Genomic DNA, 24,763 nt, shown 5'->3' on the forward strand with positions numbered 1-24,763 from the left:
CCTTGCCAACAACAAGAAGCTGGACAAAACGCGATTTATAAATAGAAAAAGTGCACCTGGAACATTTAGCAGAAACATGTATTAGCTATTTCAGCTTTCCAAAGAGTTCCTTCACGTGGTTAATAGCTGGCCTGTAGATTTCCTCGAAATAAGGCTGCTCTCGCTTGACGCGGTCATAATAGCGTGCCAGCTTGGGAAACTTCGAAGGGTCAACAAAACCATTCTGAAATGCAAATAAATTTGAAAACATTGATTGTGCAATCAAATAAACTAGCGACAAAAGCGTCCGATTGATAAACCTAACCAGCAATAAATGCCTCCGGCGTCAAGTTCGTGTCAAGTATATATATATGTGCCCAGAAATCAGTTAAACCAATGCGTATTGTTACAGCGGCGCGGGATACAAAGCTCGCTGTGCTCCGTGTCACATATGCAGTATATTTCTTTCGTCTGCAACGTCCCATCTAAAGCAGCGTGACTTCCTAAACGAAGGTGGTATTGTCTTTTCGTTCTTTGGTGCAGTACACCGACACTTTGTTTAGCCCATAGGCCATAGGACTAACGTATAGGCTGTCTGCTGCATGCCACGGCTAAAAATCACTAGAAAATATATTGCGACACTAAAGTGCACGCCAAGTAGGCAGACCGAATTGATAGCTCTCTCTTTTTTCTGCTGTTTAATGTGAAACTATTGCTGTGTTCTTTTAATTCCCAGTATTCGCTTACAATGGTAGCCCTGTGATTCTTTGAAACTGTAGTACGCATCTCCAAACGTTTTTCCCGCGTCGTCGCCGAATGCTTATCACAATATGTGGCAGTCCAGGCAATCCGGATGATATTACGCATCCCCGCATAAACTACCTCTGCAAGAGTTCTCGTTCTCGCAGTAAAAGAGCGAACGATACCTGTCTAGCCTTACTGTGACAAATATAGTACGTGTTAATTAACACAGTTGTTTAAATAGGGCAAACACGGGCATGCCAACTTTCTGAAGCATGTTGTTCGGTGCGCCTTTTTCGTCGGTCACTGAGCAGTCAGGTATCATTGGGTGTTCCAGAATCTCCAAGGTTGGCCCAATAGGCCGCATGACTATCCCGTGATCACATATAACAGAAGTGTGGTCAGATGCCGAAGGCGGCATAGTGAGCATCACGTGGGTCATCTGATCGTATCTTCACGTGACTTCGCGAGCACGTGACCCCAATGGTTGAATACCTTGGCAGTATATGAATGCTTGCATGCTACGGGAATCCTCCGGTAGTAATTTCTCGGCTGACTCTTTTAGCTTTTAACACGAACATGTTTTATGCCAGGGTCCACCAAGACTTTCATGACGTATTTCCGTCACGGAAGTACGTCAGCAAAATATACGCCATCAGATGGCAAAGAAAAAAAACCTATAAGAAAAAGTTCCGTAACCGGGAATCGAACCCATGACCTCTCGGTCCGCAAAGATGGCTGGCGGGCGTTTAGCCCACTGAGCTACCGCTAAACACATTACGGAGGCGACATGAACGCGCCTTTTATTTTTCACACTTGCATCTCACAGTGCTCTTGGATAGATGGATGCTATGAGGGTCCCCTTTATAACTGGGCGGTGACAGCTGTGCCACCAGGCGCGAAAAAAAGAAACAAAAAACGCGCCGTTGCAACGACCGTCCCATTCAGCGCGTTTCCAATACAAGTTTAAATTCGTCAACGCTTTAAAACACCGTGAGATGGCGGTTTTCGCGCAAGCCTCGGTCATAGCATCCATCCATATCGACAAATAGCTCTCCGACGCTCGCCTGCCGCCCCGCCACGGTGGTCTAGTGGTTATGGCGCTCGACTGCTGACCCGAAGGTCGCGGGATCGAATCCCGGCCGCGGCGGCTGCATTTTCGATGGAGGCGAAAATGTTTGAGGCCCGTGTACTTAGATTTAGGTGCACGTTAAAGAACCCCAGGTGGTCGAAATTTCCGGAGCCCTCCACTACGGCGTCTCTCATAATCATATCGTGGTTTTGGGACGTTAAACCCCAGATATTATTATTATAACGCTCGCCTGCCTGTCGCACCGCGTTTCCCGCCCGTCCTGTTTGAAGTAACGGCCAGGCTAGAGGGAAGACACGACGCGCGTAGCGTTTCTCTTCGCATTTCAAGACGCTTTTAAGGAGTGCATATCGAGCATTAGTGTTTATTATGTGCTTGTTGATGCCATCTTTAAGCGGGATTCACCATATGCGGTGTCCACGCATGTGTTAAGAACTTCAGCTACCGCAAGGGTTAAATTACGATCATGGTCGTTTGTCGTCGGTACGGTGATGTGCCACTATATGCGTCAACGTGAGTGCGGTGCGTCCACATCAAGCGATGCTATATCTGCCAAACAACAGTAGATATTGTACAAGCTCTCATATACCAATGCACTACAAACAATGAACTACTTCTGTGATGATACGTTTCACTTTCGCGTTATACAGTTTCCTATGAAGGAGGGATCAACCACCTTTTTCAAGCCTTTTGATCAATTAGCTTCTTGCACGCAGATAATAGACACTTCAATAACATGTGTAGTCCTCCAGTAATCGTAGGCGGTGATCAATGAACATGGCGCCCACGGAGCATTTTACATACTGGAGGTGAATTTGATCAACCCTCCCCAATTGATCAAACAATTGGGAAGGGTTGATATACCACAAGGGTGTCCACTGTCATGTTGCACCACAGAGCATCGGGTAAAGTAAACACCGAGTAAAGTTGCCTGCTTGAATGCAATATAATATTGGATATAGGAATATCTCTTCTTACTGCTAAGCCGGAGTAAGGGTAACAAGTTGGGCGAGGTGGTTTTTATTAAGATTTCCTTGCTAGTGGACAAAATTAATGATGCACTGGAGTCAGGAAGATTACGACTGAAGACGACGAAACTTTCTTACACGAACCCAAACTGTGGGGCTTAAAGCTTTTGTCTTGTGACTGCTGGCTATCCGATTACTTCGCAGGTTAACAAAAGCTCGCGAGCCCGTAATTTACACAGGGTACCCCAGGTATCTTTAGCCAGAGTTTTAATAATATGCCATAGTCGTCAGTGACGACGCGACCAAATAATGCATGTTGACGAATATTGCCTGTAGTAAGTCAACCTATTTTTGTGTTGTGATTAATTGCTTAATTAGACCACTTTACTTAACTAACTTTTGAAGCCATGAAGCTGGGCAAAAAATTGCTATGAGAAAGTTGTAGATTGGTTTGAAGAACGTCCGATTATAAAGCTTCGAAATTTCTATCTGTTAAGTATTAGTGTTTTTCAGCTTGCCGCAGATGCCCGGGAAATACAAAAAAAAAAATATCACGTGACATGCCTCCTTGGGCGCCAGTGCACACGATGATTTTGGTGCTCCCTAACGTTCCACATGCAAACGACCATAGCATTTGCCCCGTTGTGCTGCCTCGACAGGGCAGCGTCGATGGTGGTGGCTGTGCGACGAACACGTTTTATTAGCGGCAACGCATGCGATAACCGCTGCGCCTGCTTATCGTTGTCATGAACCGGCGCCAGGGAAGCATGTCGTTTGTACGCGGAACGTTAGGAAGCATTCAAATCACGACGCTTATAGGCGCATGTCACGAGCTATCTTTTCGTCCACTTTTCTTTCTTCGCAATTACCTTACATTTATTACTAAAAACATCCCCTATACTTTCCTTGGCATTATTGTCTGTTAGTTCTCATTAATATTGTGTATAACAAAGAAAACGAGCCCTTGAAATTAACACTTCTTTCCTTCATTCATAGCGAGGGTCTCGTTCTGGCAGACTTGATGCTTTCAGGTAGTATGCGAGGGATTATTGGTCAGCTGCCAGCTCGTAATAAGTTCACGTGCTACGTGACGCCAACAAGGCAGAAAAAGAGTGTGCCACACTCGCCGTCGTGGCTACTGGCGGCGCTGACTGACGCTCCCACGTTTAAACGCACACATATACCCTATAAAGTGGACGGGGGGATGGCCGCCGCGGTAGCTCAGTTGGTAGAGCATCGGACGCGTTATTCGATGGTCGCAGGTTCGGTCCCTGCCCGCGGCAAGCTATCTTTTCGTCCACTTTTCTTTCTTCGCAATTACCTTACATTTATTACTAAAAACATCCCCTATACTTTCCTTGGCATTATTGTCTGTTAGTTCTCATTAATATTGAGGTTTTTTGTATTTCGCGGAGATCTGTAGTAAGCAAGAAAGCACTAATACTTATTGTATAGAATATTAGAAACTGTCAAATCGGACATTTTGCAAACAGATGTACGACTTTCTCATTGGAATTTTACCCGGCTTCGTGGATTAGAAATCTGTTAAATAAGGTGTCCTAATTATACTATTAATCAGAACACAAAAAATACTCTCACGTACTCCGAGCAACAGTCAGCGACATGCATTTGGTCGCGTCATCATTGAGTGTGTCGGCATATTTTTAAACTCTGGCTAAATATAGCTGGGCCGCCCTGCATATATGAGCGTGTCATTGCAACTCAAGCGATGAAGACGCAGCGATGCATTACCTCAAGAGCCACAATGATGCGTGTGGTTAAAGCCATATCACCAAGAGTGAAGTTGTCGCCGACCGCGAACTTGTCGTCCCCGATGAGATGCTCCAATCCTCTGACGACATTCTGCTCAAATTCCGCCAACTCCTCGGCTGTCGGCTTGGTCTTTAGAAAAATTCGAGGACGCTGCAACAAAAGAGTGTACAAAAATTTCTATTTATCTGCATTACATGTTGATGCAGGTGCCCTTTATCCCACGATAAGGAAATACAGCGTACTTTTTTTTATAATTCCCAAGATTTGCCGCAGAGAAGATTATGAATAGGCTGAAGTTAAAGAAAATGCTAGTAGCCGAGTTTTGCAGAAGAATTTCATAAGGGACTTATCCAACTTGTTTGCCACCTGACGGTTCTTCTCTTCGTGGTGATCCACTACACTCTATCCTCTCTTAAAACGCTCAGTTAGAATGTCCTTAGAGGCCACATGTAAGGTGGGACCTGAATTCTCAAAGATGTATTACTGCAGAAATGTTCGTAGGAACATTTTTGCCAATCCTGACGCCGGACATATCATCAGCAATGCCAGCTAGTGACTCGCAATAAAAAAAAACTTACGAAAAGGAAGCATTGGGAATTCGATTTCAGATAAGCAGCAACTGGTCTTGCTCCTTATGGAAGCTATCGAACTCACATACTGCAATCCAGCACGTTTAGGAAGTAAGATGAATTGGTTTCAAGTAATTTCTGCTAGTGTTAACGGGTAAAACACATGTGAAATGCAGGACAGTTGCCCGACACATTTTGTGCATCCTTGTTTAAACTTGCAAGGGCTGACTTCTGGCCTTCTTGGTACCACATATGCTAAGTGTTGAGCGTAGAATTAACCAAGGCGGGACAAGACGAAGGGGACGTACAAAGGCGCTAACCTTCAACAAATGATTTGTTTGAAACCGGATCACAGACATCTATACATTGAAAAAAAAAACAATGGTCAGGCATGCGCAGTAACGCTTTCATCAATGAAAACTAGTTCTTTGTTTGTCAGTGACAGTGATGGTGCACTAATGCAATCTCGGCCCAGCTTATGAATTGTTGCTGATTCAACGATTATACGAGTGGTTTCGTCATAGTTCCTACGCACGATTAAACACTTATCGAAAAGCGGAACGCACCCGCATGTGCTACAGTGTGTGGCATAGTCCCTCAATAGCTACATTTCCAATAGTAACCAGCCATCGCTACCTTTCCTTACATCCTGAAAACAACATCAACTTTGTAGCGGAAAGCAGCATATTTTAACCCACGTGCACGTTTATGCACATAAGGAATGACTGCGGACTTCTTTTACCGGCATCAGCATCGGGCTTCCGTACTACAGTCCTTTTAAAAATGCAATCAAAACCTAACACAAAATGTCATGAGTATGCTAGCTGGGAAGACTGCTTGCTTTACCCTTGCTACTTTGTTTGCATAATTAGAGCCCAACACACCTTGGCATGATTTTTCCAGAGCGGATGTTAGGCATGTGAAGGCGATGGCCCTTTTTACCACCTTTGACTGGGCTGATACAAGCTTAAGAATTGATTTTGTTAATCGTGGTGCATAACACCAGAATACGTGGGAACCCTTAGAGCGAAGGTTAAGATTGAGAAATTAGAGGGAGTCGTGCTTTGGAACCTCAGATGTAAAGGACAAGCCCATGCCTTCTGCCTCAAACACAGTCTACACAATGCAAACAGTTTCAGGCAACGGAACTTTTTTCACCACCACCGAATAGACATCCACATATCGGAAAACACGTTTCACAGTTCCGTTTAGGATTGCATCCACAATGTGATCAATTTTCTCTGCAAAAAAAAAAAAAATCATACCACACAGGTGCCACGTACGAGCCTATGCAGACTCCTGATCGCTCGATTAGGCTCTGCCCTCGCCAACCGACGAAGGTGTAATTTAGGTAAATTGCCAATAATTCAGTGAATGATTTTACAGAAATATTACTATGACTCCTGAAACGAAGCTCATCATTCTCTTTCAAAATACATTCCTGAACTCACTCCATGGGTTTGCGATTAGGAATACAAAAAAAAAAAACACGTCTTCAATATCAATACTGAAAGCCATGCAAGAGCTCGTTTCGCGCTCCCTTAGAATTTGAACCTGGAACTCAGGGGGAAATTGGGGAAATTGGAAATCAGAAAAGGGGAAATTGGAAAAAAATATGAGCTTCGGTTTAAAAAAAAAACTAGAGAATAAAGACTCAGCATGCACCGGTGTCGTAGGAGTGCATATTTAGTATTTATTGTTTTGTTTTAGATTAAATAGCCAGCGCTACAACCACCATTTTCGTTGCACCAATATTACGCCAGCATAGGGGCCTTTTACAACGCAGTTTCTAGACCTGGCGTGGATATGTGGTACAATACTTGACTGCCACAGAGAATGCTTCGGTCCGATTTCTGCTGGGATACAATGTTTTATTTATTGCATTCGTCGGGTAAACGCTGCCGATGTCGGTTTTGCTTAACGCTCTAACATTTAAATGAGTAATGTCTGGTCTCGCCGTTCTTAAGTAGACATAAACTTAAAATCACTAGTGGCGCATATCGGTAACCACGGTCCGTGGTATCCTGGTATGTGCTACACGTGTCTGGAGAGAGGGTTTGGCGACGTACGTGAAAAGAGTCATGTCATGACAAGACAATCATATTCTTCAAACGCCCTATGACGATTTTAGTCTACACTAAGTTAAGGAGGTGATCAAGAGAGCACCCAGACATAGGCGGACAGACAGATAGATAGATAGATAGATAGATAGATAGATAGATAGATAGATAGATAGATAGATAGATAGATATAGATAGATAGATAGATAGATAGATAGATAGATAGATAGATAGATAGATAGATAGATAGATAGATAGATAGATAGATAGATAGATAGATAGATAGATAGATAGATAGATAGATAGATAGAAACGCTCAAGTGTCTTACGTTCGCTAAGAAATGTTTCGCATTTGAAGCGTACCACCTTCATGCTTTTCTGGTTCATACTCCGTAATTTAGTTGTGATTAACGTATTCAAGCGTTATCTTTCTTTTTTTCTGTCGACAGCAAAAAAAATCACTATAATAACGCTTCACTATATTTCTTCACTATAATAACGCAGCTGAAAAAAATTCTTCTTGCAGATGTATTCTTTGGAAAATTATATGCTTGCAAGGCATGACTAATATTTTTTAACACATTTCATTAACAGTGCAACAGCAATATAAAAAACTATTTGGGCAGGTAGCGGTTATCAAGAGATTTCAACTGGAGGTGAAGCGCTTACCATGAAGACAGATGTTGCAGAGTGGATCGTAGTGGCAATGGCTGAGAGAATCTGGTCGATACGGGTACGAGTCTGAATGCAGGCCGGATACAGTTCCGACTCAGGGGCGTACTTGCGCAGCAAGTGGTAGGCGATAGCATTGCTGTCGATATGAGAGTATAAATTTGTGTATATCAGAATGTCATTTCAGAAGGCGAGGGGCTCTGATTCCACCACCATGGATATCCGTACATGACTTGGTATGTGTGCGAGCATGTATGTACTATCGGCGTCAAATGAAAGGCGAGCAGCGGCCAGGATTCGCAAAGGTATAGTGAGCGCCTTCCAGCCCTCACCACGGACAGGCTGGTATAAGCGCAGTGCCGCCACGAGCCTGTTCGTGGAGATGACTGGAGGGTGCGCATTATATTATTGGGAATGCTTGCCGCTGTTTGTGTTTCATTTGACGCCGATAGTACAGAACTATTTTAAAGTTTCAGGCGGAGCGGGGCCTTGAGAATCTCGATATCCTTCTCCTTTCAGGCCATGCCTTTGCCCTTATGCACTTCAAATTGCAGGACTGCGCGTTCTTTCACTTCATAAGTTTGTTTTATGCTGACATTTTCACACTGCTTCTTGAAGCACTTGTGACGCCCATTCAACAACAGCCTTAGTTTCCCTAGCCGCGTTGTACCTTCTCAAACTTTGTTCAACTGTTTTCACGCGCTTCAAAGATCTATCATTTCACTGAAAGCGATAGCTCACCGGTAGTGTTTTTCAGTGGTGGAATCGCATAGCTTTTGTCCTGCTAGCTATTGCTCCTTTCGCATAGTTTACATACTTCAAAAATGGCAATTTTTTGGTTCTTCATCGCAACTGCATCTATGGTACTTTGTAGTTCAAAAAAGAAAATTGATGAGCATTTCAACTCTGCAGAAGTGGATGACTAGCCAAGGTACGTAACACACGGCACGGAGGTGACAAAGAATTTTGACTAAAGATAGACAAAGGTACAGAAACTCCCTTTTGAATTTAGCGTGCACTCCTTAAAAGTTATCTATTTGAGCAGCATGGATCTTTTCTCTGCGATATACATTGTCTGGTCCGGCTTGCCGCATGCGCATGTGCGTGTAGTGCACGACCGCGCGAAGCATATCGACAAGAGTTATAAGGGGGCCACGCATATAGCTTGCGACGTCGCAGCGGAATGCCCGCAACCAACCACGGCGCTCATGGTCGTCACGGGGCAGAATCATAGGACTACCACCACCAGATCCTTACGCACCACACAACCCGAAGTGGGCGAAGAAGCTGCCATCGCTTTAGCCTAACCGGCGACTGCCGCATCTTGCATCGTTGGTGACAACTCGACAGCTATCCGCAACCTCAGCAGGGGCCTCATCTCACCGCAAGCAAGGCGCGTACTCGCGAGCAGATCCCCATCTCGCCGTCACCAAGTGAACTTACTATGCCCTCCGCGCCATTCGGGCCTTGCCGTAAACGAGGCGCTCACGACGCTGCCCGAGAAATTGTCCACCGGGCGCGTCACCCGTCATCAGAGCAGATGCCCTCCCAGAGGGCCCAGCAGGCTGAGGACAAGGCAGTCGTGTCCGGGCGTGCCCACGTGGAAGACAGTGTAGTCACGTATGGTGAAATTCTTATGTACGAGAGGCGTTCAATAAAGATTTTCCCTGACTAACTTCCATTTGTTTCAGGATGCTGAAACTGCGCATGTGTAATGACATAAGTCACTGTAGCTCACGTGCCAATTTGCAACTCTAAACTAATAACGGTCTTTCTTTTAGAGGTGCTGAAGTGGTGTGAAGTGTGATAATGGATGCAGTGGAATACAGAGCAGCAGTCAAGTTCCCGTACTTGAAAGGCCGCACTCCAAGGGAGACGTTCGATGAGATACAAAAGGTTTATGGGGAGGATTCCCCATCATATGATGTAGTGAATAACTGGCATCGCCAATTCAAATATGGTCTGATTTCCGTGGAAGCGGCTCCGATTGCAGGGCGACCCCACTACGCTGTCAATGAACACACCATCCAGCAAGTGAAGGCCGCCATTTGAGAAAATCGCCGCATTAGCGCTCGAGACCTAGCCCAACATGTCAAGATTAGTGTGGAGTCCATGGAAAAAATCATTCAGCACCATCTTCACATGCGTAAGGTATCCGATCGCTGGGTTCGCCGGCTGCTCACACCTTTCCAAAAGCAGGTACGAGTCGAATGCTCCCAGGCTCTTTTGGCCATGTGCCATGGAAACCAGCAGGACTTTTTCAACAGACTGATTACACAGGATGAATGATGGGTCCATCACTATGATCCGGAGACTAAAGTCCAGTCGATGCATTGGAAGCACTTGGACTCACCGCCTCCAAAGAAAGCACGCACCCAGCCCTCGACGGGCAAGGTCATGCTCACAGTCTTTTGGGACCAGCGCGGAGTAGTCTTGATGGATTTCCTAGCAAAGGGTGCCACGATTACTGGGGCATGCTATGCTTCACTGCTGCGGAAATTGCGAGTGACCATCAAAAACAAGAGACGTGGCATGCTCACCAAAGGCGTCCGCCTTCTGCGAGACCATACCCCAGTTCACAACTCACATGTTGTCCAGCAAAGGACCGGGTGTATTGGCGGAACATGGGAGAGGCCTTTGCCCTGCAGTGGGCGTAGACAGGCTGATGATGATGATGATGATGTTGCCCAGACGGAAGCACGCTCCTGCTGCTTTGAAATTCTACCGCATTCCCCTTATTCACCCGACCTCGCACCATCGGACTTCCACCTCGTTCCAACATTGAAGTCATATTTGAAGGGCAAGCATTTTCCAGATGATGAGACTCTGATTTCTGAAGTTACAACGTGGCTTTTGGAGCAACCTGTCGAATTCTACAAGTGAGGTGTTTATAGTTGCATAAAAAGATGGGAGAAGTGTGTGTCCCGGGGTGTCACCTATGTAGAGATGGACTAATAAACCTGCAAAGTTTCGTTGCTCTCCGTCAAGAGGAAGTGGGTCAGGGGAAATCTTTATTGAACGCCCCTCGTATTACCGTAGGGTACGATTGAACCACCCACCCCCTGACAAGTCGCTCAATAAGAACCAGTCGACAACATGGTGGCTATTACAGACAGGGACATTCCCCACACCCACGCTGCATATTCGCATCTACACAGACGTTTATGCACCACAACGCAAAGCTTGCGGGGCAGCTCGTGCCAACCTCGACCACATTATCTGGGCATGTTCCGCAACGACGCGCACTATTAAACACAGCTCCAGCCCTACATTTAAGGCAATCACGCCCGAGCAGTGGGATGCTGTGCTGCTCCGCGCGAGCCCGGGGAACCAACTCTGGGCAATCCGGCTAGCGGAAGACGCTGCCAAGGCTCATGGTCTCGCTACCGCCTGAAGAAGGGGGGCTCCAGTAGGGCTAGTCTCCCGGCCGCCGCCTTCCGTTGACTCCAGCAAGGACAAATAAAAAGTTTCATGTCTGAAGAGCTATTTAAGCAGCGTACATCTTTTTGCCGCATCCTCCGTTTCGCGACACTTTAGTGGACCACTGGTGACTAGTGTTGCCCAATTTGTTTGCCACACAGGTTGGTGTTTGCTGCCTGTATGTTCCCTTCTTCATTGTTAGTAGACCAAGGGTAAGTAGTGAGGTTCTACCCGATTTGTTTTGCACATACGAGCTTTGGGTGTTTTCAGTTACGACTTGCCTACTTATATACAGCCTCGTTGTAAAAACCCCGCATCTCTCAACGAATACGGTACGTATATTGAAGTGCCGCATGAAACGACCCACTTGGGCTTGGATATGGTGTTCCTGGATGTTCTCGTCATTTTTGCGAGGTGTTACGGTCTGTGCTTTAAGTTGCACTGTGCCGGCTGCATAAATAAATGTAGTGAACAACATACCTTGATGGTACGAACTAGAAAAATAGTGTCGACGCCGTCCCAGTTTAATGGAAGTTCTCAGTGATCCCATGTAGGCTTGCAGCATAATGGGCCATAAATCGTAGAAAAATCTCACTTAGTTTAGGGAATGTCAACGTGCATACTCCAAAAATAATTACAGAGCACAGAGTATACAGTTGTGCTACGGTTCGTTTGCCCGCAAAAAAGAACAACGCAGCATCTGATCTTTATGACATAAGGTGCCTTACCTCTCATAGACTACAAAACCGTCATCGTCAATCGCAGGTACTTTGTGGAATGGATTTATCTGAAAAAAGGAAACAATAATTTTCTCTCGATGCAGTCACTGCAGCATCTTCTCTATAACGAGATGTATCGAGAAAAGCCAAATCCTATTGTTTGACATTGCCTCTTCGAATAAACCAGTGAATGCACAGCGAGTAAGGACGCTTATCATACAAATTGAGGCTCTCCGCAGCGGTAACGATTTGGCATCGTCATAAGGTGTTTTTTTAAGTCGCAAATCATGTAGAAAATACTTATGTAGTGCAACGTGGACCTTGCCTGTTCTTTCTTTTGGAATACTGGCAATGACAAGGTAGCACCCGATATGGGACATAATTCAACGCACAAGACACCTGACAATTCGCACTTCTGTACGTAGTGCTCTTTTAGGCAGAATCGATACAGTTACAACATTCGTGAGAGCTACTGTTATTAGGCTCAATATTACTCAACCCAGAATTATCCTAGCCGTTCCTTGTTGTGAATTCACGAAAGCTGTCCGATTCAAATTCAGAAGTTAATCACTTAGCTTTAGCTTATCGAGATCAATTAACGTGATATCTTATAAAACCGTCGAAGCGAAGAGACCGACGTTATTGCTTCGCATAGCCAGAACAATGAAAATTCAGGTGTACACAACATCAAGAAGAGAAGAACATTCATTTCGAGATCCGCTCCCTGCTGATCACTAAGCACCCGTGTTTTTGTCGTTGCAGCCTACCTTGAGGTATTCTTCTCCTAAGTGCTCCTTGTTGGCGAAGTCCAGGTTCTTGAGCTTAAGCCCTATGCCTGCGTGCTTGGCGAGTGAACGCACCAAGTTGCAGGGAGGACTCCCGACTACATTGTACAGAATGATGATCATGATGCAGGCCGGCTTGTGGGTGCGATCTTCTTTCCGCGAGGACCATACAGCCAATGCTACGAGGTGATCACGGTAACTGATATTTAGACTTCCAAGTGCCGACAACGCCGTCTATGGGCGCCTGAGTGACATTGCTCTGTCCTAGTGTCCTCGAAAGCAGTACACGCACGCAGCAGTGCGCTGACAACAGCAGAGCAAATGTTGAAAGGTAAATGAACCTATTATAAGGAATACTCTGGCAAGAAAAAATAAATGAAGATAAATGTCTGCTTTCTGAGCAAGCATAGCAATCGCACAGCAGAAAAGGCCCCTTAACGCAGTGAATATGAATCATGACTCGGTCCCCTAGGAGAGGAAGTGCAAAGTACTCAAACAAAGGCTATGAAACATCTCTGTGGCTGTAAAAAGTGTTTTTAGGTATTGTTCAACTGTGTACCGAACACAGTTTTACAACCTCACTTGAATTCAAGGACACTTGCTCAAAAAAGTCTGGTTAATGCCGAGTGAAACATAGCAGGTTATTCAACTTCTCAGAACGGAAAGTTAATTGCCTTGTTTTCGAACGTTGCACCGAGTATCCGCCCTGATAACATGTTTTTCATCGCGCTCTGGCTGAACGGCAAAAGAGGCATTTTGCTGCAAAAGCGTAGCTGAGATTCAACAGTATGTTTATAGGCACGAAACCTCTCCCAACAGTTGTCATGAAAGCGTCGAGTTTCATCGGAGGAAATCATCGGCAGCCTAGCGTTTTTTATTCGGTCAGCCATCACGCTTGACTACGAAGGCGCTTCGCTGCGCCGGAAAACACGACATGCTGCAAAATTCCTAAATTTTTGTGCTTTTTTAAATATCTCTGTTTTTATCCGTAGGTAGATAGGTGGAAAACAAACCCACAAATCTTCAATAAAAGCCAGATATATTTGCTGCCAGTGTTATTGCATAGCAAGGCATTCGTTTTGCAATACAATAGAATGGAAACACCCTTACATCTTAAGCAGCGAGCACAACATGCAAAATATATCAGAAAAAACATAGGCTTTGTGCTACTACTTAAAGGGACACTAAAGGAAACTAGCAATTAATGTCAGAGTGAAAGCTCAATGTATGACAACGTCTAAAACGGCAATATTATCAATAGTAGTACCCTACTTACCGAGAAATTAAGCTAAATCTATCACACCATGAGCGCGACGAGTGGGACAATTTGGAAGTGATCCCAATGACGTGAGAGAGTCAGACTACAAATAATCTCTAGTAATCAAACTAGCTGCAATAAAAAAAGACCCTTCCGTGCACTAAGTGCACTAAGAGACTAATGAAACGCTGCTTGTTCGTTTCCGTTTGGTTTCTGGAAAAAAGCGGTGAGCAGTGATGAGTGCATCGTTTCGTTCGACGTCGTGTCTCTATTCACCAGTGTGCCCATAGCGCTAGCAGTGTCCTGCGCACGAGCAGCTTTGAAGGAAGATAAACTCTTGAGCGAAAGAAGCTGCCTAAGCATCGACGAACTGTGTCGTCTACTGGAGTATTGCCTCAAGGAGACATACTTCAGCGTCGACGGGATCTTCTACAGAGAAGCCAGCGGGACCGCGATGGGGGCGGCGATCTCCGTTACAGCTGCGAACCTCACAATGGAGCACATTGAAGAAACGGCACTAGGCTCCTTTATTGACAAGCCGAAAGTGTTTGTGAGGTACGTGGATGACTGCTTCTGCGTCATAAAGAAGTCAGCCGTAGACAGCTTCCTCCAACATCTGAATTCCGTCGACCAGGCGATACAGTTCACGGTGGAGCGAGAGCGAGACGGGACGCTTCCGTTTCTCGATGTGGCAGTCGGGAGGCAGGGCGAGCGCATGACCTTCTCGGTATACAGAAAGCCAACGCACACCGGCAGGTATTTGCATTTCACGTCCTGCCATCCGACTGCCCACAAAGCTTCGGTAGTTTCGGCGCTCCTTTCACGTGCAAGTACTGCACGTCGGAAGGGGAGAGAAAGAGAGAAGAGGAGAGGGTCGTCGCCGAGCTGCTAAAGAACGGATACACCAAAGCTTTCATTCGCCGAGTGTCGCGCCGTGTGCCGAAAGGCGCGCTACGCGACCCCCCTCCCCCCTCCCTGGCCACCCCAACGGCCACAACGGAATCCAAGAAGCCAGCCCAGCACATTGTCATACCATATGTGCCGGGCATCAGTGAAGAGCTCGCCAGGATTCTTAGAAAAGAGGGGGTCACGGTGATACACAAGCCAGCGTCGACGCTCACCCGCCTGCTACCGCGGCCGAAGGATCGACCCCCGAGGGAACAACACCAGGGCGTAGTTTACAGGGTGCCGTGTTCGCAATGCCCAGCTAGCTACATAGGCGAGAGCAAGTGCTTTCGAGAAAGAATGCGCCAACATAAGAACGACGTCAGGAAGATGGAAATGCAACGCAGCGCTCTTGCAGAGCACTGTGAAAAGCACTACCATAAGATCGACTTCGACGGCGCTTCTGTTCTGGAAACAGAAAGGAATCTGGGAAGGAGGCTCTTGCTCGAGTCGTGGCACATTCAAAACACGCCGGCAAATGTGAACCGGTCCCTGGGAACAATGCCCTCGGTTTACGTTCACGACCTTCGAAACGCGAGGGAAATGGAAATCCGGAGCCGCGGTGGAACAAGTCGGGGAGAAGCTTCCATGACCAATCCAGTCAACCCCTGAGGAAGGGACCGAATCGGTCCCGAAACATCGGGCGAAACTTGGCTGGAGCCATATCAACTTCCTAAATATTCCACCCAGACAGACAGATTTCTGTCGAAATGTTTACATTTAAATGGTAGGGTCTGCGTAGCCAAACAGCCTGGTCATCTCTTCCGTGTAAATGGCCACGGTTTCGTTCGGGAGTTACACTGTGTCTCCAGTAAGGCCGCGGCTCTTTCCTTTCGCACAACGCCTGTGAACGTCTCAAAGAAAGCACTGCCAAATAGGTCACATGTTCCAAGTGCGGACTGCCAGTGCTCGAGCATTGTCCTTACTGCTTTCTCCAGGTAGATGTACCATCTTGTCGTCATCGTTCCAGTTCTTAATTGCAGCGACCTTTTCAAACTTCTCCAGCCACGTTTAGGGGGTCTTCACATGGCGAACCACAGAATGTCGGCGGTCCCTGGGCGGATGCATTGCTATCGCTGCAGGGGACGCTTGACCGTCATAGTACCTGTTGTCTTTGTTGCCGTGGCTTTAGGCTTATCCGGTAGGCGTCCATATTGTGGGTGCAGTCCTTTCAGTCTGCGGCTAGCTCGACATTCGCTGATGGTGTCGGTGTCTTCCTTGCGACATGGGCTGGGTTCACAGCTTGACGAGGGCGTCCGGAACATCAACGAACCGCACCTCCAGGATATGTCACGGGGTTGTGACGTCGACGAAGGCAGCAGTCGGCGTGTTAAAATAAACTCTTTATTTGGCCGAACTTGTGGCCTGGAAACGCAAAGTCTAACTACAGCAATGCACACTGTAGACTGATAGCGGCGAACAGAGCGTCGGACCGTTCGCACAAACTTGAAGAAAGTTAGGACTGCTTGGCAAAGCCCCGAAATCGGGACCGCTGGAAGCCATCTAAAAACGCCGGCTCGAGTTCGCAGCGCAAAAGTCGCCATCAATAAACGGACTTATCCTGCGAGCTTTGTAATCTTACAACACTGCTCCAGGGATGTGATACTTAGGATGGACTTCCTAAGTGATCACGGCGCCGTCATCTATCTGAGGTCGGAGTCAATCACACTAACCTCAGAAAATGCGCTGCCGCTCCATATGCGACAGCGAACCACTCGTAGAATGTGATAGAAAAGCACGTCATGGTTCCCGCGCCATCATTTACGTCGGCACCGTATCTTTCCCGCGCCATCATTCACGTCGGCACCGAAGAACACGTAGACCTTGAAGGCGTCATCGAGGGCAATCACCACCTGCTTCTGAATATTTTCACTTAGCGTGCTTCACGTCCTATTAGGTGTAAAAAGGTAGAGCCTGAAAGAAAAACGCACTTTTTCTAAGCCTACCTGAAGCATATCCCAATTAATCCCTGGATTTTCTTGATTAGTCGTGCACTGTTTCATCATCAGTTCGTTCTAGACTTGAGGATAGGTCCTAGCACATCGCAAGATATTTGTCGAAGAATCACGTAGGATTTCCTCTTCATGAGGATGTTGCTACGACGTTATATCTAATCCACTCACATCGATGCCTTTCCAAGCAAGGGTCGTTGCAAAGCTGTAGTGCCCAGTATCATCTCACTTTGTTTTTATATTTCTTTTATTGTAGAGTTTTAGAGCTATTGTTTTAGTATTTTCTACAGCTGCCTCGCATTTACTAATTGCCATAGATAACAGTATCATTCACAAAATACATTATACAGTGGCGCTCTTTGGCCACAACTGGGTCTTGCACCACTACACATAAAAGACCATCACCAAGTACTAAAATCTGCGAAATATGCGTGAAATGTGGACAGCGTCAAAATACTTGTTACGATGTGCCTGTATAACCAAACTTCTGCACATGCTTGCATTGAGCTACCGTTGTTCTTGGGTTATCTATGAGGTAGCTTGCCTCGCCAAACGTTTTTTTTACTTCTTTGCGATACGTGGTGCCAGCTTCCAATTATTATATGGCTCTGGTGGTGTCACAGCTATATGCGGCGTTTTCTTTTCTAAAAGCGCCAAGTGCAGTTTAACTGAAACCGAGAAAAACGCACTTTTGCTCCTGCCAATATGGTCGGGCCTGCTCCAACAATTTCTTGCCAGTGTGTTCCTGCCCCATAAATACCTCAAATCCATATTGCGGCTAAAACCTATATAACCCTCTGTCGTCGGCATTCAGGAGTAAACTTCGTATTTGGCTCTTATAGATTGGAAAATTTAGTTTGGCCTTGATTTAGCTCGTAAAATCAGCCTAATACGATTACAATGTACGGTATATCGATATTTTTCGATAAAATCAACATGATCCTTGTGCTTCCGTCGGTGCCATCTTTCGTCGCATGCGCGTAATGACGATGACTAGACTTTATTTATTTATTTAATTATTTATTTACACATACTGCAGCGCTAAGTGCGCTATGGCATGGGTGGGTGTACAAGATACGCGGAATTTTAACAAACATGAATTAAAATTATGTAAACAGACAAACTAATACAGATGTGTGATTATACAAGGTCAAAAGTGCACAAACATGTGGTGAACATGAATGAAAATTGAATAAAGAAACAATACTACTCAAGAGCTCACACCAACAGCAAATAGACGATGGTATATTACAGATGCATGTCATGGATGTCGGCTACAAAACTGGGCGATGGGCGTGAACGAATAGAACCAGGTAATGAATTCCAGTCTTCAATAGAACGGGGAAAAAACTGAACTCGAACATGTTAGTTCGAGCATAGTAAGGCGTTAAGTTTAAGCTGTGATAGCTTCTTGTCGTTGACTGAGGTGCAAAGTTTGTGTAGTCCTTGTCATTTGATAGTTTAACTGAAGACGTCACGATGCTATGCAATAATTTTAATGACTCTATACGGCGACGCGAAGAGAGCGAAGTTCAGTGAAGAAAGAGTAGAAGAGGGTGAAAAGTCACGGTCATAGCGATGACATGTGAACCTTACCGCTTTTTTCTGAATTGCGTCTATCCTATTAATCTCGCACTGCTTGTACGGGTTCCAAACGACAGATGCCTAACTTACTATTGGACGAATGAGTGATTTAAATAAGAGAAGCTTAGTTTCCTTCGGAGATTTACATAGAGTGCGACGTAGATAGCCTAGTAGATAGCATAGAATAGCGAATTGGTCCTTCCTTGGAGAAGGCGCAATATTCTGGATTGTCGGAAGCGTTTGCTTGTTCTTGGCATCTATTGAAGGCCTTGAAAAGTGCTCCAGTTCTTCTTCTTCTGAGCTTGTTTTATACCGTGCCATTTCGGATCACTTCTTCTTCAAGGAATAGATCGGTGCCCAATATTCTCATTTCATATATCCTTTCGATGTGAAGCAGCTTATGACCGAGCCTGTTCTCTCCCTGCGCCGTCGACACCCCCACTGCGCATGCGCAACAGCTGGCCGAAGCTTCTGGAGGAGACCGCTAGAGGCTTCACGGCAGCTCAGCTAGATGAAAACGACCCGCGCGCGCTCCACTCATTCTCATTCCCGGCAACGCCACCGTCAACGCCACGATGACATCATGGACCGAGACGAATACGCCAAGCTTCTGCGCATGAGCAATGCCGCACAGCACGAACTGCTCCGCGAAATCGTCCACCGCCAAACAACGCCGTCAGCACCGCCCTTGCGCGCCTTCTTCACCGGACCGGCTGGTTGCGGGAAGACGTTCGTCCTCCGCCTGGCAATGGACCTCTACAACCGCTACGATGAACGCCAGCGAAAAAAAAAGACGCGGCACAATTTACGGACTACAAGGCCGTCCCACTCAAGGGAAAACGCAACACAGAACTTAAAGTCATCAACGGTGATGATGAGTACATAAAGAGCAACTTTAACGGCAACCCATTACGGAACTTTAGGTCGACCCATGAGCTGTTTCGCACGCTACTCAGGGTTCCCTTTACGGGGAGATGTGTGCTTTCATTTATTTGAAATATACCGTCTTGGATTGAAATGTGAACATGATACTACAGCGCTAAACTCTGAAAGAAGCACTAAGAGGCAAAAAGAAATAGTAAAGTCGGCCTCTTACTCTTTATATTAGAGTTTTGCCCTGCAAGATAACGTCCTTCAGTAAGTGCCAACTCGCCCTAGAAAAAGTAATTGTGGGACGCAAACAGGACAGGAAAGCAACTAGGACACAAATGAAACACATTGGATGAGACAACGTTTTTTGCTTTCTTCACGATTGTTGTCGCAAAGCTGGTTTATTGAATGTGGCTCAGCTTGATCGAAACGGATGCAGCATTTTTGTCATGTTTAATTACAAGCTCTTTGAATTCACGTTGCAATCAGGAATTGTCCCATTTTGATTGCAACTGTTTAGGAAGTTAATGATACTTAGGCGCGCCTAACGCTCCCGTAAAATTTAGCACGATTTCGATTTCTGTATTTGGCTATTTTTTTTAAAAGCGCCACATATTCACTCACACATTATTGAACGTCTAGCTATCACCGCTATGCTCTGCGCGTAACGGCATTGTTGCTATGCGTGCAGTTCGATAAGAATGTCGGTGCCGGTTGCCCCACAAAGCCGTGGATTATGCTGCTATACAGCCTGATCCATCGAGCAAAAAAATACAGTGAGCTTTACATCCATTCTTTGGGAAATAACTATTCTGCAATACTCCGGCACTTCCACAGTGATTGCTGTATTGCCAACCCAGGGTAACGTGCGAGTTCCTGTCGCAGAAGCGTGGCAAGCTGGGCCAGTTGGTAATGGTTCATTGAGTAACAGCGCAAAAAACGACAAAACAGCAGACAAGGAGACACAAACAAGCGCTGACTAACAACTAAAGCCTTATTCGTAAGCACAAGCCAATATATACAAGAAAAAACACAGAGAGTGCGTAAGACGCGCAGAGGAGGAGGAGAGAAGAAAAGCAAGGCGTGCCCAAATATGTAAAACCTACGACGTTTCGTCGTTCGGTTTCACAAAGTTGTCGCCACCAGTTGTTTGTCTGCTTCATTTTATTCTCATGTAGTTTAATAATAGTGAAATCAAGAGTTCGACCAATACTTCTCCGGTAGGGAATCCTCATTGTCAAAGGCAAAAGGAAGACGCCGACCAAATCCCTTCTAAAATTCTTAAGTTCTCTTTTACATCGAAGATGTATACCTCTCGTTGATCTGAAAATTTCGTGGCGTCAGCACAAAACTCCTACGGCGCGTATGTGTCACAGAAATTGGGCAAATACCGCTACTCACCACAGACGCTCGCATGTTCCTCTGCTAGCACATGCGCGCTCTCCTTGCGTTTTCACCTCGGACGTTGAAGAAGACCATTCGGAGAGGTGTACAGAAGAGCCGACGAACGCGGCGTAGCGAAGGAAAAGGCGAAACGGTCAAACGCGTGTACCTTCGCTAGCGTTCGCTGTAGACCCGTGCAGAAATGTAACGCCCCAACCCCAACAAACTTTCGACCTGCGGCTGGATTACGGGCCATATAACAATTGACGACAAACGGCATATCTTTCTTTGTAATCAGGGATACAGCATAGAGCTCAGTATTCGTTGCAATAAAGGAAACCACAAAAGAAACATGAAAACCCCATTACAGATGATAAGGCGCCTGTAAACAATGGGAACACCCTCCTAGGCGTTCCCGGTATAGATAGGTTACAGCTGCTTTGCACTTCACACGAGGGATTTGAGCGACGTCCCTTCGTTCTCCACGCGTCGAAGACGAAGCTAGCTTTAGCGAAGAACTTCAGAGTAATAGAGGCGGATGCAAAAGATTTGAGGCAGAAGACGAAGACGAAGCTAGCTTTAGCGAAGAACTTCAGAGTAATAGAGGCGGATGCAAAAGATTTGAGGTAGAAGACGAAGACGAAGCTAGCTTTAGCGAAGAACTTCAGAGTAATAGAGGCGGATGCAAAAGATTTGAGGCAGAAGACGAAGACGAAGCTAGCTTTAGCGAAGAACTTCAGAGTAATAGAGGCGGATGCAAAAGATTTGAGGCAGCGAGCTTTAGACTTCCTGGACGATGTAGGCCTTAAGCACGTGGCCAAAAAAGTGAAGAAGGCTCCAAAATTGACACTAGAAGTTTTTTACGCGGTAAAGACGCATAAGCCGCAGGCTCCGTTGAGGACTACAGTTTCAGAAAGAAATACCTGGCTCCGGGAGGTCTCTGGCAAAAGCACCTGGCGCCACTATGTGTTGAGGATCCGTTCAGAATTCCGGATTCGCGATGTTTGGTTGAATTCCTGAGAGGAACTAACCCAGGAAGCTGTGCTGCTGCCAGTATCGACGTCGAAGATCTTTTCTATTCTCTGCCACGACAGGACGTTCTTCAAAGTGTCAGAACTTGCATCACGGAGCATAACGACGAGGCAGCGCTGCGCTCGTTTGTCTTGCTTTTCTTCGTGTCCCGTCCTTTGCGCAGTTCGACCAGAATGAACTCGTACCAACTAGCCCAACTCTCCACGAAACGAACGAATTCGTCTTCCTGAAAATGGTCGCGCAACCGATCACGGTCTACCACAGCGACCACAAAGCGATCAGCATGTGTGGTGTTTGATACAGACATTCAATCTCGAAGCGCGGGATGGCGGCCAATTTTATGTGTGGTCGGCGTCTTCCTTTTGCTAGGGGTGGGCAAACAGTGAATTTTGGAATCGAATGCGAATCGAATAGTGATTTCACCGAATCGAATACGAATACTAAACGAATACTGTTCGAATAGTGCTCGAATAGTAAAACAACCATTTTCAAAGCAGTCTTGAAACTGAAGAAAGGGAGATTGACAACCACCCGTTTGTAGCACGAAGCCGCAATTAAATGCGTACGGATTTCTCACTCAGAATGAAAGCCAGTTAGTTGCTGGCGGAAGGGTTCTTAAACTTTCCGCCACCTTGCGGGATGCCGTAGAACTACTTTGTATTATTAAGTCTTAGAACTCCACAATATTTTCTTTGAATTAAATGTTCACAAACCTTCACCAAATAATATTACGATAACTTTTAACTTACTCAAAATACACAACTATGACAACTGAGGTATGTTCTTATACAGCAAAGAGTAGGGCCTTCAAAATATTTTGTAGCAGTAGGCTAGTAGTCTGAATGCAGCGTGCCTACAGTCATCAAGCTGATACTTGGTCGCCTGCTTTTAATAAAATTAAAACGTAACGAGCAGACACTTTATAAGCGAACACTCCGAAAGCAACGAATAAGCAACGAGTGTAATGAAACGAATAAACCTGTCAACACAACACGGCATCGAAAAAATGTATACAGTGTTGCAATTTACGCGATCACAATAATTGATTCTTTTTTTCATGAAGCTGAATGCAGTCGTAGTCTCCACCTTCAGTTATTAATACTTGAAGACAGGAACCTATTAATGTGATGCTCTTGCACAGTGAAAACTGAATAACTGTGAAGCTTTCCGAAAAACTGCCGTCATCTGGTAATAAATATACCGTCGGTCATCCCGTAAAAGCTTGCGCTGCATGCATACTGGTAATTTAGCGATTAAAACAACAATAATTACCTCTAGCTGTTTCAAATTTTCGTTCTTTTGGGATTCTCCCATCGGTGCTAAATACTCGAAAACTATTCGAGAAATATTCGGCATTTTCAATATGTACTGTTTCATTCGAGTACCGAATTGAATTGAATGCTATTTGATTCTTTATTCGAAATTGCCGAATATTCGGATACCCCTACCTTTTACCTTTCATAAATTTTCATAGTGAGCTGAACGTCACCGTTTTTTGCGTTTGTGTGATTACCAGCGACGCATGCTGTTTCTTACATGATAATCGATAAGTCGGAAGGCCTAATTGTACTGCTGCATTCACTGTAGTTGCGTCGGCCATGCTGCGCTTGACGGGGGAGACGCATTTATCCAAGACATAGGGGAAGAAGTTTACCGCGTTTAAAGACGAACAAGGAAACATCGACGTTTACACCTAAGGGCCCACTTACGAGGGCCCTTAGGGGTAAACAAAGAAAAAGAAACTAGTTTATATATTTTCTCATTTTCTCATCACCCTTAAAGGAGCGAGTCACCCCCATTATTTTAGTGTGTACCTGCTAGAACGCTGCAAAGCATTTGAACCACAGCGCTCATATAGCCGTGCTGCGAACGATGCATTTATTAACGACTGAATGGAGCGTCGGCGTAAGCGCACCTCTAATTATGCCAGATATTGTCACATATATCTTTCAAACCTATACCGGAGAGATGTATTATATCCGAGGTTAATGTTGCCTTACTCACCTCTCGGCTTCTTACTGTGTCGTTGTCTGCATCGCGCTCTCAAACGACTTATTGCTAAAACAATGTCATCATGACTTTGTCGATAACTCAGAAGTTAAAACAAAATATGGTTGCCTTGCGGACAGGTCTGGATACTGGCTCATAAGTTGTGCTCCCACAGGCAATTTTATCTAAATTCAATACTATTACAGTTGCTCGGCTTTCTCCCCTTTATATGTGCAAATAACCTGCTGATACCGTTCCCTGTTTCACTCTACCATACTCGCCATACTCCGCTTGGCTTTCTTTCTCGTAAATAGTTAGCCCTTTTGATGATTATGTACTGCAAGACATGCCCATTTATTACCTCTAATAACTTTTTCCCTACCGATTTTTTTGGTGAAACCGGTACAATTATGCCAATTTCTTTTCGCCTATTTTATTCTACGTGTATTCAAACCAGTAAAACAATATTCAGAGGCTTTTTATTCGAAAGATACACGTAAAGTATATTTTTTTTTTATTATGGATAGCATTGGCTTCACTGCACTGCACCACAGAAAGTGCCCTTACCTCTACAGTCTTCCGTGCAGAAAACCTCTCTGAAACTTAAAAAAATAAAGTGCAGCGACAAGCGAGTCCGTGAAAACAAATGTTAGAGGCACCGGTGGGCGATTGGTTACTTCTGATGGGGCCCACTGTCAACACCTCGAGACGTGGTCGACCTCCGAATCCGTTGTCTTGGAGGAACTGCTTCTGTTAGTCGCTGCCACAATCGCAAGACAACTGAAACATATATTCGTGTACGGGACTTCGGCAAATAAGCGCACTCTGCCTTTTTTTAGGGGCGAAGCTCCTTATGCCGTGGGTATGTTCATCTTCCGTTTATTTGTTTGTAGTAGCCACCTCTATTTCGGGAAGAGCTCACTAGATGGCGTTGGTGGCGCTCGCTTCATATTATATATATATATATATATATA

General features: G+C 45.5%; 1 protein-coding gene across 1 annotated transcript; it reads right to left on the reverse strand.

The window, feature by feature from the left end:
- Window positions 1–85: 85 nt before the first annotated feature.
- Window positions 86–12,927, reverse strand: LOC119390768 (glutathione S-transferase 1-1). Its single transcript, XM_037658469.1, has 5 exons — window positions 12,759–12,927; window positions 12,001–12,059; window positions 7,850–7,991; window positions 4,531–4,701; window positions 86–223 (listed from the first exon to the last, which is right to left on the reverse strand). The coding sequence occupies exons 1-5, from the start codon at window positions 12,897–12,899 to the stop codon at window positions 86–88; spliced, it is 651 nt and encodes a 216-aa protein (XP_037514397.1). The 5' UTR covers window positions 12,900–12,927.
- Between the last annotated feature and the right edge of the window lie 11,836 nt (window positions 12,928–24,763).

This window comes from Rhipicephalus sanguineus, chromosome 4 (genome assembly GCF_013339695.2).
Source record: "Rhipicephalus sanguineus isolate Rsan-2018 chromosome 4, BIME_Rsan_1.4, whole genome shotgun sequence".
Lineage (NCBI taxonomy): Eukaryota > Metazoa > Arthropoda > Arachnida > Ixodida > Ixodidae > Rhipicephalus > Rhipicephalus sanguineus.